Source organism: Arachis hypogaea, chromosome 19 (assembly GCF_003086295.3).
Source record: "Arachis hypogaea cultivar Tifrunner chromosome 19, arahy.Tifrunner.gnm2.J5K5, whole genome shotgun sequence".
Taxonomy (NCBI): Eukaryota; Viridiplantae; Streptophyta; class Magnoliopsida; order Fabales; family Fabaceae; genus Arachis; species Arachis hypogaea.
In genome coordinates this window covers 152,166,385-152,182,124 of record NC_092054.1, presented here as the reverse complement: position 1 = coordinate 152,182,124, position 15,740 = coordinate 152,166,385, and the positions used below count along the sequence as shown (strand labels likewise).

General features: G+C 34.8%; 2 protein-coding genes and 1 pseudogene across 2 annotated transcripts; 1 reads left to right on the top strand and 2 right to left on the bottom strand.

Annotated features, from left to right (window-relative positions):
* Positions 1-1,112: 1,112 nt before the first annotated feature.
* LOC112776855 (inositol transporter 1) lies at positions 1,113-3,865 on the bottom strand. Its single transcript, XM_025821123.3, has 4 exons — positions 2,982-3,865; positions 2,795-2,902; positions 2,513-2,701; positions 1,113-2,041 (listed from the first exon to the last, which is right to left on the bottom strand). Exons 1-4 carry the CDS (start codon positions 3,537-3,539, stop codon positions 1,409-1,411), a joined length of 1,488 nt encoding a protein of 495 aa, XP_025676908.1. The 5' UTR covers positions 3,540-3,865; the 3' UTR covers positions 1,113-1,408.
* A 1,063-nt stretch (positions 3,866-4,928) lies between these two features.
* LOC112780094 (inositol transporter 1) lies at positions 4,929-8,032 on the bottom strand. The gene is made up of 4 exons (XM_025824433.3): positions 6,916-8,032; positions 6,235-6,749; positions 5,977-6,162; positions 4,929-5,762 (listed from the first exon to the last, which is right to left on the bottom strand). The coding sequence occupies exons 1-4, from the start codon at positions 7,055-7,057 to the stop codon at positions 5,127-5,129; spliced, it is 1,479 nt and encodes a 492-aa protein (XP_025680218.1). The 5' UTR covers positions 7,058-8,032; the 3' UTR covers positions 4,929-5,126.
* A 2,416-nt stretch (positions 8,033-10,448) lies between these two features.
* LOC112779102 (inositol transporter 1-like) lies at positions 10,449-11,536 on the top strand (annotated as a pseudogene).
* Positions 11,537-15,740: the final 4,204 nt, after the last annotated feature.

Below are 15,740 nucleotides of genomic sequence, written 5' to 3'. Positions count from 1 at the left end.
CATGATACATGACAGAGCACAATGGCGTCGTTTGATTCATGTAGCCGACTCCATTTAGTGGGACAAGACTTTGTTGTTGTTTGTTGTATAATAATATATCATTTTAAATAAACATATATAACATAATTTTATACACATATAAATTTTAAATATAAATATAATTATGATAAAAAAATATTATAAATAAATTTGATTGTTATTGAATCACATTATGATCCAATTCAATTTTTGTGAATCAAACTTTAACTGACTCATCTCAACTCAAACTCACAGCAAGCCCTAAATATGAATCTTAATACAACCTTTTTAGTGAATTTTATAAGGATTTGAATGACAAAAAATTGAGGTTCCTAGCTGTTATTGAAAAGGATAGAAAAGAAAAATGTTTTGAGAGCAAATTAAAGGCACCAACGGCATGGTAGAGACAAGTCACAATAGAGTGGGCAACGTGTTTTATTCCCTACCAATACACACAGCAGGAGAGCACCACGTGCTTTAATTTCAGTCTTTCAATTGCAAAATAATTCACTTCATTACATCATGGATGATGCACAAATGAAAGAGTAACCCAAACATTAAACTTTGGACTATGGACCAATACACAAAGGCAATGCAATCCTCTATCTTGGAAAATCGGATAAATACACCTATATTATTCGCTGACGTTATGAGATGTAGTTAAATAGTACATTTTATTAACATTTTTTGTTTTATTAAAAGTATGAACAATAACAGTTTTTCAATTTTTAATATTTTATTGGTAAAAGGTTTAGGGTGTCTTTTATAATGATCCAATGACATTTCTCTAAAATTAACTTGATCAAGATATATATTAAAGAAATTTAAATCTTCTAATATAAAAAAATTAGTAAAATAATAAAATGAGAGATTAATTATTATTAAATATATAATTTTTTATTTTTTATTATATATGAGTTTTAGTATCCTAATTTAAAGAGTGATTAACTACTTATTTTATTATTTTACTAATTTTTTCATTTTAAAAAATTTTGATAGATATTAAAGCAGGTTGAGTTAATTTAACCGAACTTAGTCTAAATTCATGACTAATCCTTTGTTCACACTAATTCCATAGTAATGAATAGATGAGGTTAATATAAACGGATCTATAATTGAAAAATGTGTTATCTTCTATACAAATATTTCATCAGTCACAGATTCTCAGAAGTTGAGATTGAGTATTTCCCTTCATATATAACAACTCATGAACTGAATTGAATGCTTCAATACTACTACTGATATTGAATGTTGACTCGAACATTATTCAAAACGAATGGAATAAGGAACATGAATATATTACAACATATAACAAATTGATTGCTAATGCATTGTGCAAAAAAGGTTGCATGCATTCTAATCATAGTAGAACTAGGATCCATTTGCATGCTCAAGATTCAAGAAGGCTCTGAGTGCGAGGATTCTTGCCCCAAGCTCTATCCTTCCACAAAATCTCCACTTCATCAAACGTCAACCCTTTGGTTTCAGGAACAAACACAAGCACAAACAGAAACGCAAGCACAGCTATGCCTGCAATGATCAAGAAAGTAGGACCAGTTCCTGCACCTTGAGCAACTGATAGAAATGACTCTGCTACAATCAAATTGGAAACCCAATTGACAGTTGCTGACATGCCGCCGCAAATTCCTCGATATTGTTCCGGATATATCTCTGAGTTTACTGTCCAAGGCACAGTCCCCATCCCCGGTGAGAAGAATGCAATATACAGGGCCAATCCTAGAACCGCAAGCCATCCATACAAAGCATTTTCAGATGATTGCTTGAAAAATGAAATGGACAGGATGATCAGTGATACTATTACTCCTGCTAAGCTATAGAGGGACAGTTTTCTTCGCCCTGCGTGGTCGATAAGGTAAATGCCAAGAATGGTGCCGCAAGCATTCAAGCCGGCAACTATGAGGGATAGAAGAAGAGCTAACTCATTGGAGCGGAAGCCAGCCATTTGCACAATCGTTGGGCTGTAGTACATTACTGTGTTAATGCCTGTAAACTGCTGAAAAGCCTGCACAATCAACCATCATATGCTTGGTTAAGAATAATTAGTTTATTTGAGAAACACACATATATTTAAATAGTACATAGAATAAAGAAGAGGGATCTGTTCATTTTTCTTTTTATATATCTGCACACTTGCAATATGTGTGAGGATAAGCACCTTAAGCATTTTGTTCTCAAATAATACACCTTGTTTGCTTACTTCTATTCACTGCAAATATGAAGTGTTTACATCAAAAAGGAAAAAATAAATGTTTAAGTTTTATTAAAACCATTACTCCTAAAAACTTAAAAGTTGATAGGAGAAGGTATGAATGAATATATCTCTAACTAAATGTCATCAGAATTGTCATGGTTTCATATCTACAAGCCTAACTCAAGCATATTTCACAGTGATCATAGTTTCCTATAAGCTCAACATTAGCCTTGTATTTGAAGAAAAATGAATAGGTTTATTAACTTGCTCAGCTCTTATTACCTGAAGTCCACCTCCGGCAAGGAATGCTAATCGGATCTCTTTAGACTTAAAAACATCCCAGAATCTGATATCCTTCCTTTTGTGAAGGTCCTCCTCCTCCGATTGAACAGAAAGCGAAGCAATTTCGTCCTCCAACCGAGCAACATCGTAGATATTTGCAAGCACATCAATGGCTTCCTTTTCCCTGTTCTGCACACACACATGAGAACCAACTCAAAAAGCTTAAAAACGTCAACCAAGAGCTTATTATGAAGTCAAAATGTAAGAAAATTATTCCGAGACCTTGATAAATAGCCATCTTGGGGATTCAGGCAGGAAGAGCATGAGGCAAAACTGAATCACAGCTGGCACACCTGAAACTCCGAGCATCCAGCGCCACGTGCCAGGAACCTTTTCTATATTTTGATCAGTGAAAACAATAGAGCAAAGAAAGAAATGAAAGGATAAAGAATGAAATTAAAGTAGGTACCTGTGTGAAAGCAAGGTTTATGAGGTAAGAAAGGAACTGTCCACCAGTTATCATAAGCACATTTGTGCTTACAAGACTTCCTCTTATTTCCGAAGGCGACAATTCTGCGATGTAAACGGGAGCGGTTACAGAGGCGACGCCGACGCCGAGACCGACGAGAAGGCGTCCGATTATGAGAATGTAAGGATCTGGTGCGAAGGCCATGACAACTGCTCCAACTGTAAAGATAACATCTGCTGTCAGAGTTGCTCTCTTTCGTCCGTACGCATCGTTGATCCAACCGCCTGCTGCTGCGCCAAGAATCGCACCTGCAACTGCCATGCTGACGATTGTTTCTTGTAGGAAGTTACTTTGTTTGACCTGTTCAAAATCGTCTTTGATGTACAGAAGGGCGCCGGAAATGACGCCGGTGTCGTAGCCGAAGAGGAGGCCGCCAATGCTGGCGACGGCGGTGAGGCCGAGAATATATGGATTCTTGAAGGCGGAGACCTTCCTTTCAGGGTACATATCTAGATAACCGGAGCTTCCCGGTCCGGGAGTGGAGATGGATATGGTCATGGTGTTTGGTTAGAAAGGAAAACAGAAATGAATGTTTAGCGCATACCAGAGGTGACACACTGACACTAGTGTATGTGTACGATGGGAACAACTAAAATGCTGACTCAGCGCCATCCTTCCTTCCTTTCGTTCTAATCTCAATTATATTATCATAACCGTCAACTTGATTTTGTCACTATAACTAACCATTCAACATTTCACCGCTTACAATAAAAAAGTGGTGGGACTGCGACTATGAGTCTATGACTGGAACCTTCAAACTGGATAAGAGTGAAAGAATTTCTCCTTCTATGCTTACTTTTTGCCACACAATATGAGAAACAACAAATATTTAGGCCACGACTCAATTTAGAATAATCTAGATCATGTGTGATTTATAAGTTAATGAATAAGAATGATCGAAACACTACATTTCAGTCTCTAAGTTTTCTTTATTTTCTTGTAACAATTAACCAACTGGTCAAACTCATGAAAATTAATTAAATTGAATGTCCTCATTTCCAATCAAAATTACTCCATATATAAATATGGCAAAAAGTATATCAAAATAAAATAATAATTATATTAAGTGTATATTAAAATTAATTATTAATATAAATTAAAATATAAAATATATACTACAAATAAATTAAATTATATATATATATTTTTATATATATATTTAATTATTTATACATAAATACATAATAACTGATTTAATTTGTAAATAATATTCTTGATAAAATAAAGTAACAAAGATATGTTTAGTGGTTTTGAATGGGTTTACTCATTCTCATAATAGCGTCATCTGTTTGTTTTCAATACAATATTTTGTATTAAGTTATTGTTACATGAAACTGAAAATGCCATAAACATGTTTATTGTTTATAATTTTTCATGTGTAATTTGAATGTTTCAACATGTTTAGTTGTTTATTATTAGAAAAGTGGGTTTTGTTATTTCTGAATTAATAATATTCTTAAATTAGATTTTTTTTTCTAAATTTAAGAGTGTGATTCAAATTTAAGACCTGTAAGTAAAGATGAAAAGACTATACCAATTGGTTGGCCTTAAATTGAATATATTACTCTTAATACAAATTATATTATAATAAAATATTAAAATTATATCAAATTGGAGTGACATTATCCTTTATCCTTTTCCTCTTTTACTAGACTTTGTCTATCATAATAGATTTAGTGGATTCACAAAATGAGTAGTTATTAATCCCGGAGTTAAATTGTGTTTTGCATGCAATTTGGACTGGACATTCAGTAATCATACATAATCAGGTGTGCATGTAGTGAAAATCTATAGCACCTAGCTAGCTACCTCTAGCAAAAGCAATGCAAGCCTGGTACACTATTGCAGGGGAAGTAAACTACATTATTATATTTTCATCCATCTATATACTCAAACAAGAAAATTTTACTCGGACACTTCATTATTTTCGACATGCAAATTTACACACATAAATACAATACACCATATACCAATAGAACCTAATGATATATAAAAAAAAAAAACGCATGTATATGTAAATACAGTAATAGTGAAGATATATAATAAGATACACCCGGTTGCATTAGTACATGATGAAATTAAGTACTAAGTACTACTAAGAAGGTTTCTTGTATCTTGATTCTTGCCCCAAGCTCTCTCCTTCCATATGACTTCCACTTCGTCAAAAGTCAACCCTTTAGTCTCGGGAACACACGTAGCCACAAACACAAAGGCAAGCACGCATATACCTGCAAGGATCAAGAAGGTGGGACCAGTTCCCAAGACTTCAGCGATGGAGAGAAAGCTCTGAGAAACTATCAAGTTTGAAACCCAGCAGACGGTGGCGGACATTCCCCCACAAATGCCTCTGTATTCTTCCGGGTATATCTCTGAGTTCACGGTCCACGGGACGGGCCCCATCCCGGGCGAAAAGAAGGCGATGTAGAGGGTTAAGCCCAAGACTGCGAGCCATCCGTACAACTGGTTGTCGGATGATTGGTTCGTGAAGGCGAAGGCCAGGATGAGGAGGGAGGTGAAGACTCCTCCTAAGCTGGAGAGTGCCAGTATCTTCCTTCCGGCGTGGTCAATCAGATATATGCCGAGAATGGTGCCTGCCGCATTCATGCCCGCAACAAGCAGTGAGATCGTTAGAGCCAACTCATTCGACTCGAATCCTGCCATTTGTACGATCGTTGGGCTGTAGTACATCACTGTGTTGATGCCCGTAAATTGCTGGAAAGCCTGCACCCAAATTCAGAACTCCATAAATGTTATATGCATTTCTTTTGTATACTACTCATTCTTCATGTGAGACTCGTAACATACATGTTAAATATATACTAAAATCAATCGTTAATATAAATAATATATTAAAAATAAGTTAAATATTACGTATATTTATTTATTTATTTAAAAATTTTTAATTATGAACTTTGCATGTTGAAAATGTATTTACCTGGAGTCCAGCTCCGACAAGGAAGGCGAGTTTGATTTCCTTTGATTTGAAGACATCAGTGAATCTGATATTCTTCCTCCTCTGGCGCTCTTGCTCTGACTGAGCAGTAAGGAAGTCAACTTCATCTTCTAGGCGAGCAAAGTCGTAGATCTTGGAAAGAACATCAACAGCTTCGTTTTTCCTATTCTGCAAGCAAGATCAAGGGAGTATTGAGTTAGTTGAATGAATGAATGAATGAATGAAGATATAGATAGATACCTTGGTGAAGAGCCATCTAGGGGATTCAGGTAGAAAGAGCATGAGGGTGAACTGAACAAGTGCAGGGACAGCAGAAACGCCAAGCATCCACCGCCACGTGCCGGGAACCCTGGTAAAAGCAAGGTTGACGATGTAGGAAAGAAACTGGCCACCGGTAATCATGAGGACGTTGGTGCTGACCAAAGAGCCCCTGATTTCGGAGGGGGATGCCTCCGCGATGTAGACGGGGGCCGTGACAGAGGCCACGCCCACTCCCAAGCCAACAAGAAACCGCCCCAATATCAGAACGTAGTGATTGGGGGCGGCTGCCATCCCGATGGCACCCGACCCGAATATGACGTCAGCAATGAGCGTGGCCTTCTTCCTCCCGTATGCGTCGTTGATCCAACCTCCCGCCGCCGCTCCAAGAATGGCTCCGGCAATGGCCATGCTCACTATTGTCTCCTGCAGAAAATTGCTATTCCTAACTTCCTCAAAATCATCTTTTATGTATAGAAGTGCTCCTGATATCACTCCTGCATTTAATTATTTGTTTAATTTCAGTATTTAATTATATATATATATATATATATATATATATATATATATATTGAACAATGGGACTAGAGAAAAGATAGAGAAATACAACAATAAAATTTGTAGCTAGAGAATCAACACGCAAGTTAGAACTGAAATTGGTACCTGTGTCGTAGCCAAAGAGCATGCCACCAATGCCAGCAACGGCGGTGAGTCCGAGAATATAAGGATTCTTGAAAAATGACATCTTCCTATCAGGATACAAATCCAGGTACCCTGAGCTTCCTGGGGTTGATTGCATAGTCATCTTAGAAAATGCAACCTAACCACCAATCCAAATCTAATATATGAAATCACTTAATGAATTTAGGCAATCGACAATATGACGATTCTGATGGGATTAAGGATCATTTGCTTAAACCATGCATGGAGCCATGAATTATAAATAGTACAATATATAATGGAGAGAACTAAATTGATTTGCTGGGATAATAGCCTAATTAACAGAATTGGGAAATTTTAAATTTCAAAAAGGCTAGCTTAGGAGCGAGGCCAGATCGGATTTTGTTACTTCCTTGTTGTATTTTCGTTTGGCTAAGAAAGGGAGATGCAAATTGGGTACAATAATTTGGACAATATATCATAACCATTAATTTAAAGAGAGGTTGTATATATGTATGTATGTATGTACCTCTTCAAACTCCCCATCTTCATTATTTTTCCTCCTGCATGCAATTTTATTTTATTTTCTTTTCTTTTTTTCTTTTTTTTTTATTTTGTTTTTTCAGTTGCAATTTCTTATTTTCCCTCCTAATTACCAGCCATCCATCCCAATAAAACAGATCCTCCGTCCTAATAATTGCATAGATCACGTATAATTATATACCTTAAAAATGAAATCACTAATCGTCTTTGTTAAACACCCAATATGGTGTTCGCCAGCCATCTGTTAATTAACTAAATTACTAAAATAATATTAGTTCACAAGAATTGAAAAATTAGTTATGTTCAACTAAGTGTTGAACTGTATTTTGTGTATTAAAAAAATAAATATAGTACTGTTATCAGATAAGAAAAATAAAAAAAAGATTATCTATATTCAGTCCTATTTTATAATACATACTTTGTTTTATAATATTTATCACTTTTTATATTTTAGATAAATTTATAATGTAATTTAAATAACATAGTCTTTCCATCTTCATTTAGAAGTGTTCGAATCTCACTCCTAATTTTAAGAAAAAAAAAAAAAATCACATTATGAATACAGGAACCCTATTGTATGGATTCATTCAATGTGAATGAAAGAAATTAGAATGAATTTAGATTCTTTCAAACAGGAACCGCAAACTCGAAGATTTGACTGTACTTTATGGAACACCTTGTCCGCATCCAGAGGAGGCAATGATAAGGAATACTACATAATTATTTGGTGGTCGTTTTCTCAAAAAAAAAAAAAAAAAATGGTTGCTTGGGATTTGCTCCTTTCACTTCAAGTTCATCATAAAATATATTTTTCTATACACTTTTTATTTTTTAATTTTTTTGCCATTATTGTGAAATTAAATGAGTAATTTACAATATGATCGTAAATTTAAAAATCATTGTTCTCTGAATTTTTAAATAAAAAAAATATTTAACACCAAAAAAAATATATCCAGTTGTACACATCAAATATTAATTATAATAAATTAGTATACGTGGAAATTTTAAGGAATAAAAGAGAATAATAATAATAATCAATAATTACTTTTTGTACATTTAATGTGTTTATACTATTTGTCAATAATTATTTTTTGTACATATTATAAATTATTAAAAATAATACAGTATATCATTTAAGCATGAAAATGAGAAGACACAGTTGATTTTGATTTTTGGCTGAGCTGCAATACAACTAGCACTAGCACCAATACGAGTGTGATACTTCAAGTGAGAGAAAAAGAAGTCAAAAACTGATGAAACGAAAGCTCGTGCATTCTTATTATTTATTTAAATACTTTCTTTTTTAGTATATAATAACTAAAATACAAATGTAAAACAATCTTAAATTAAGGTAAGGGAATGAAAAAACAAGGTAAGAGCATATGTGTTTGAAATTTTGAATACACCTGTGTTGAGTTGGAGAGAGGAGGGAAAGGGGTTGGTCAGAGGTGAACCAAAAATAAAAATGCCAAATAATTCAGGTGTAATTTTGTGGCAACATGAAAACAAATTTTCTCATAAAAGCTGAAAATGTTTGTTAAGTTGTTCTAAATACAATAAACAAAAAGTTTCCATAATCACTAAATTTAATAACTATCAATTCTCATATAAATTATAAAGTGCTAATCAATACTCAATTGTTTTTTCGTTTATTATCTCAAACTGCACAAATAGAACACTTGCAATTACATGATTAAGCAAGTAATGCAACAATGGTGGCTGATATGGATATATCCATAAATGCAGGAACTTCTGAAGTATCCAGAACGTAAAATATCATTTTTTCAAAGCTGTTACATTCTTAGAGTTTCTTTTACGATTTGCATTGGTGGTCTTCTCTTTGGTTATGATATTGGTATATACATACCCAGATGTGTATATATTATAAATGCAAACATTTAATTAATAATATTTGATAATAAATATCCAAATTGATTTAATTTGTAGATGTAATATCTGGAGCTCTCTAGTATATAAATGAAGAGTTTGAATATGTCAAGAAGAGCTATTTACTTCAAGTAACATATAGAAACAGAATATCTTTAATTTAATTACTATCAATTTTAGTATGTGTATACTCAAATCAATTACCAAGCTATTATATAGAGAGTGCTTAGTATTTAAAAAACAATATTATCCTATTCTAAAAATATTTAATGTTTGATAATTAATTTTATGTTAAATTATTCTATTAGTCCATATAATTTGATTGAATTTGTAATTAAATTTCTATATTTAAAAAATTTTAACTAGGTCCTTATACTAATTTTAAATTTGTAATCACATTCTTACTATTCTAAAAATGTTTAACTTAACAGAATATAATCAAGTATATTCACCACTAGTAAGATGGATAAAAATATCTTTTTAACATTTACGATTAATAATTATCTGATTACAAGTTTAAAATTGGTGCGGGACCTAATTGAAAACTTTTAAAATATCGGAGGAACTTAATTACAAATTTTAAAAAAATTATAAAGACTAGTAGCGTAATTTAAAATTTTTTTTAGCTGAAAAAAATCAATAAATGGGGCTTACTTTTTGTGTCTAAGCAGCATTTTTGAATTAATATAATACATGGTTATCATATTGTATTATTTTGTATATTCTGTCTCACAAAAGATAATTATTAACATGGCCTTGGTGGAGCAATTTTTGGCGCCGCTATAGGTGGTTACATTAACGATGTATTCGGACATAGGATTGCTACAATCATAGCAGATATTAGTTTTATTATTGGATCAGTGATAATGGCTCTGGCACCAAATTCTATGCTTATCATAGTGGGCCGTTTTTTAGTTGGCTTGGGTGTTGGTTTTGCCTCCATTACTACTCCTTCATATATTGCGGAAGTATCACCATCTGAAGAGGATTAGTTAGTGACAATTATCTTATGATTACTGGTGGCCAATTTATTTCTTATGTCATCATATATATATATTCAATTATAATTTATAAACATCGACTTATGTATGCATATGCAGGTTCTAGGGACTTGGCGTTGGATGCTTGGACTTGCAGTTACACCGGCTCTTGTTCAATTGGTTCTCATGATGTTTCTCTCTGAGTCTCCTAGATGGCTCTACCATAAGGTCTATTATATATAACAGTTATTGGTTTCTTTTAATTCAAAATATTATCGGTGTAAAATAATTTTATACATAAATATTACGTTAGCAAAAATAATTATTCTTTACATTGATAACATGAATGTTTATCCAAAAAAACATATTTGATTAGAAAATTATATAAAATATTTTATACTATCAATATATAAATATTAAACTCATATGTATATGTGTGTATATAACACTTTGATTCATTTGAACTTGCAGAATAGGAAAGAGAAAGCTACCACTGTGCTTTTCAAAATTTACCCATCACCTCGGTTGGAGGACGAAATAGCAATTCTTGAAGATCACTTGGAGCAAGAAAGCAAGAACAAGGTCAAGGTTAAATTTAGTGTGATGTGTTCAAATTAAAAGAAATCAGATTAGCATTCATCTGTGGAGCTGGACTTCAAGCATTCCAACAATTTGTTGGAATTAGCGTTATAATGTACTATAGTCCAATAATAATCTAGATGGCGGGCTTCAAGTCCAATGAATCATCATTGTTCTTGTCACTTGTTGTTTCAGCCTTAAATGCCGCTGGCACAATTTTGGGCATTTACCTAATTGACATTGCTAGGAGGAAAAGTTTTGGATGGCTTGCTATTGTAGGTTTGGGTGTGTATATTTTATTATTTGCACTTGGAATGGGACCTGTTCCTTGGACTATGAACTCAGAGATATACCCTGAAGAGTATAGAGGGTTATGTGCTGGCATGTCAGTTACAGTAAACTGGATTAGCAGTGTGATAATGTCAACTAGCTTCCTTTCAATGGCGGAAGGAATTGGACTTGGCCAAAGTTTCTTGATTCTTCTGGGAGTAGCTGTTCTTGCAATAGTATTCGTAATCATTTATATGCCAGAAATAAAAGGATTAACTTTTGAAGAAGTGGCAGACATTTGGAACTAAAGAGCCTACGAAAAGGATAAAAATATAGAAAGCATCGTTGAGAAAGCAAGTGCATGATTTTTTAAAATGCACAAATCATTAGGTAAAGATTATTTGCGGGATCTTCTAACTTCTAGAGGCCAATGTTGTGATGCATGCTCCAAGTCTCCAAAATTTTTCTTGAGCCTTGGAATTTTTTTCAAAAATTGTTTATACAGGGAATAAATCCTCTTAATTATTTTTTTTAATTGTTTTGTCAAATGTGATATTTACCATTCAACATGTGAGTTATATATTAAAAACAGTCAACATGATCAAAGTATAATGGATGCATTAAATTTTAGTTTTGATACCTTTTTCAATTGCAATTTTAAGTGTGTGACTCGCAAAATAAAAATTTTCTTAATTCTAAACAGAATTTTATATATAAAAAGGGAGAAGGTTGAATTAATTAGAAAATACACACTAATTTTTAAAAACTAAGGTTGAGATTTCTAAAATTTGGATTAAAAAAAATTGCCAGCCCCGTTTGCACAAAAACTTAACATATAATTTTATGGATGAATTCGAAAGTGAAGGTGACTTGGAAAGAACAACAAAATGGAAGATGACGCTGCGATGAATCATAGCTTTTAATTTTTAAGTTACGATAATCAAGTGTGAACCAAAAATCTCAATATACCCTGTGGTATTCTCCTGAAAATGCATCTAGAAGTAAAAGCATTTGGAGTTAAGCTATAGAAGGAACAAGGAATAAATTTAAAGGGACAATCTAAATTTACATCTTGAAAGCATAAAAATTAAATGTGCCTACTATTATAGGAAATCCAATTATTAGTTCTTTTTCCTGCTTCAAAGTAGAAAACCAAAATTAAGAGGAAAAAGGTACATATAAAAATATCAGACGCTAGTAGTATCTCACATTATTGGCACTTAAAATAGAAAATTGGCCAGGATCTCCAATGGCTGGAGAGCTCTTTCATAGCCAGCAGCATAACCACCTCTTGCACCACGGCCCCGGCCACGGCCACGCCCACCTTGGTTATAGTAAGTCTCACCTTGGTTGTTATTGTTGTTATTGTTATTGTTATTAGGGTAAAATATATTTTTTGTCCTTAACATTTTCAAAATTTTTCAAAATGATCCTTAAAGTTTAATTTGATTCAATTTAATCCCTAACGACGTTTGAAATTGTTTCAATTTTATCCCTACTATTAAATTTTTATGGTCAATAGTTAGTCAAATTTTCTGTTTCCAAATTTATCCGATTTTTTTTATCTAACTCTAATCCTAATTAATACACTAAATTCCTAACTCATCTTTAATTTCAATCCTACCTAATTTCAAATCATCCAAAATCCAACCTTTCCAATCCTTCGTCTCACTACCACCATTGCCGCCATTATCGTCGCACGTAGCACTGCCATCATATCACCATTCTTTGCTCACTACTAGACTCACCACTATCAGTCCATCACAAAAGCTTTCTGCCCAAATCTCCACCCTCAATCCATTAATCAACAATAACAATTCATCCCACCCTAATCTTCACCACCAGACTTACCTCCATAACAGTAGAAACTACCCAAATCTCCACCCCCTTCCATTAATCAACAATAACAATAACCTACCAACCCAAATTTTCACCTTCACCCATAACAGCAAAAATATTTTTTTATTTTAAAAAATAAACAAGCTTAACAGGGAGAAAGATAAAGAGTGGAAGGATGAGGCAAGGTCATTGAGAGAGGGTGAACCAAAGGCGACGACAGAAGGGAGGACGAGGGCCGGAGAGTGAAAGGAGGTAGCGACGGTGACAGAGGAAAGCTGAGTAAAGGTAGAGACGATGGAAAAAGGTGCGACAGTGCGACACATATGTAGTGTGAAATCTTCTCTGCTTCACCAGTGATAGTGATAGGATGATGATGACGGCAAGTGGTGACAAGAAAAAGCGGCAGCGATGAGAGAGACGCTAAGAAAGGTGGCAGCGGTATGCATATGGCAAGAGGAAAAGGAGGAGGGGTGGGGTTGGTGATGGAGGTGGTGGGATATCTGGTGCACAAATTGTGAATCACACTTTTCACAACTCGTACAACTAACCAGCAAGTGCACTGGGTCGTCCAAGTAATACCTCACGTGAGTAAGGGTCGAATCCCACGGAGATTATTGGTTTGAAGCAATCTATGGTTATCTTGTAAATCTTAGTCAGGAAGTCAATTATGTTTATCAGTTGAATTTCAAATAAACAATAGAGCATGGATTAAAGGTTACTTGTTATGCAGTAATGGAGAATATGTTGGAGTTTTGGAGATGCTTTGTCTTCTGAATCTCTGCTTTCCTCTGTCTTCTTGTTCACGCACGCACGTCCTCCTATGGCAAGCTGTATGTTGGTGGATCACCGTTGTCAATGGCTACCTTCCATCCTTCCAGTGAAAACTACGCTCACGCGCTCTGTCACAGCACGGCCAATCACCAGTTGGTTCTCGATCCGGTTGGAATAGGATTTACTATCCTTTTGCGTCTGTCACTAACGCCCAGCCTTCAGGAGTTTGAAGCTCGTCACAGTAATTCAATCCTCGAATCCTACTCGGAATACCACAGACAAGGTTTAGACTTTCCAGATTCTCATGAATGCCGCCATCAGTTCTAGCTTATACCACGGAGATTCTGATTAAAGAATCTAAGATATACTCATTCAATCGTATATAGAACGGAGGTGGTTGTCAGGCACTCGTTCATGATTTGAGGAAGGTGATGAGTGTCACAGATCATCACCTCCATCACAGTTAAGCGCGAATGAACATCTTAGATAGGAACAAGCGTGTTTGAATGGAAAACAGAAATACTTGCATTAATTCATCGAGACACAGCAGAGCTCCTCACCCCCAACAATGGGGTTTAGAGACTCATGCCGTCAGAGAATACAAAGTTTAGATCTAAAATGTCATGAGGTCCAAAATAAGTCTCTAAAAGTTGTTTAAATACTAAACTAGTAGCCTAGGGTTACAAAATATGAGTAGACTATGATGGATGATGCAGAGATCCACTTCTGGGGTCCACTTGGTGTGTGCTGGACTGAGACTTAAGCAATTCACGTGCAGAGGCCATTTGTGGAGTTGAACGCCAGTTTTTATGCCAGTTGGGCGTTCAACTCCAGCTTTTGATCCTTTTCTGGCGCTGGACGCCAGAATTGGGCAGAGAACTGGCGTTGAATGCCAGTTTACGTCATCTATCCTTGTGCAAAGTATGAACTATTATATATTGCTGGAAAGCCCTGGATGTCTACTTTCCAACGCAATTGGAAGCATGCCATTTCGAGTTCTGTAGCTCCAGAAAATCCACTTTGAGTGCAGGGAGGTCAGAATCCAACAGCATCAGCAGTCCTTTTTCAGCCTGAATCAGATTTTTGCTCAGCTCCTTCAATTTCAGCCAGAAAAATACCTGAAATTACAGAAAAACACACAACTCATAGTAAAGTCCAGAAATATGAATTTTTCCTAAAAACTAATAAAAATAGACTAAAAACTAACTAAAACATACTCAAAACTATATGAAATTATCCCCAAAAAGCGTATAAAATATCCGCTCATCACAACACCAAACTTAAACTGTTGCTTGTCCTCAAGCAACTAGACAAATAAAATAGAAGACTAATAGGTTGAGAAGCAATAATATCTCAGAGTTTTTTGCATGAAGCTCAGATTCTAATTAGATGAGCGGGGCTAGTAGCTTTTTGCTTCCGAACAGTTTTGGCATCTCACTTTATCCATTGAAGCTCAGAGTGATTGGCATCTATAGGAACTCAGAATTCAGATAGTGCTATTGATTCTTCTAGTTCAGTGTGATGATTCTTGAACACAACTTCTTTATGAGTCTTGGCTGTGGCCCTAAGCACTTTGTTTTCCAGTATTACCACCGGATACATAAATGCCACAAACACATAACTGGTGAACCTTTTCAGATTGTGACTCAGCTTTGCTAAAGTCCCCAATTAGAGGTGTCCAGAGTTCTTAAGCACACTCTTCTTTTTGCTTTGGACCTTGACTTTAACCGCTCAGTCTCAAGTTTTCACTTGACACCTTCACGCCACAAGCACATGGTTAGGGACAGCTTGGTTTAGCCGCTTAGACCAGGATTTTATTCCTTTAGGCCCTCCTATCCACTGATGCTCAAAGCCTTGGGATCCTTTTTATTTGCCCTTGCCTTTTGGTTTTAAGGGTTATTGGCTGTTTGCTCTTGCCTCTTGGTTTTAAGAGCTTTTGGCTTTTTCTGCTTGCTTTTT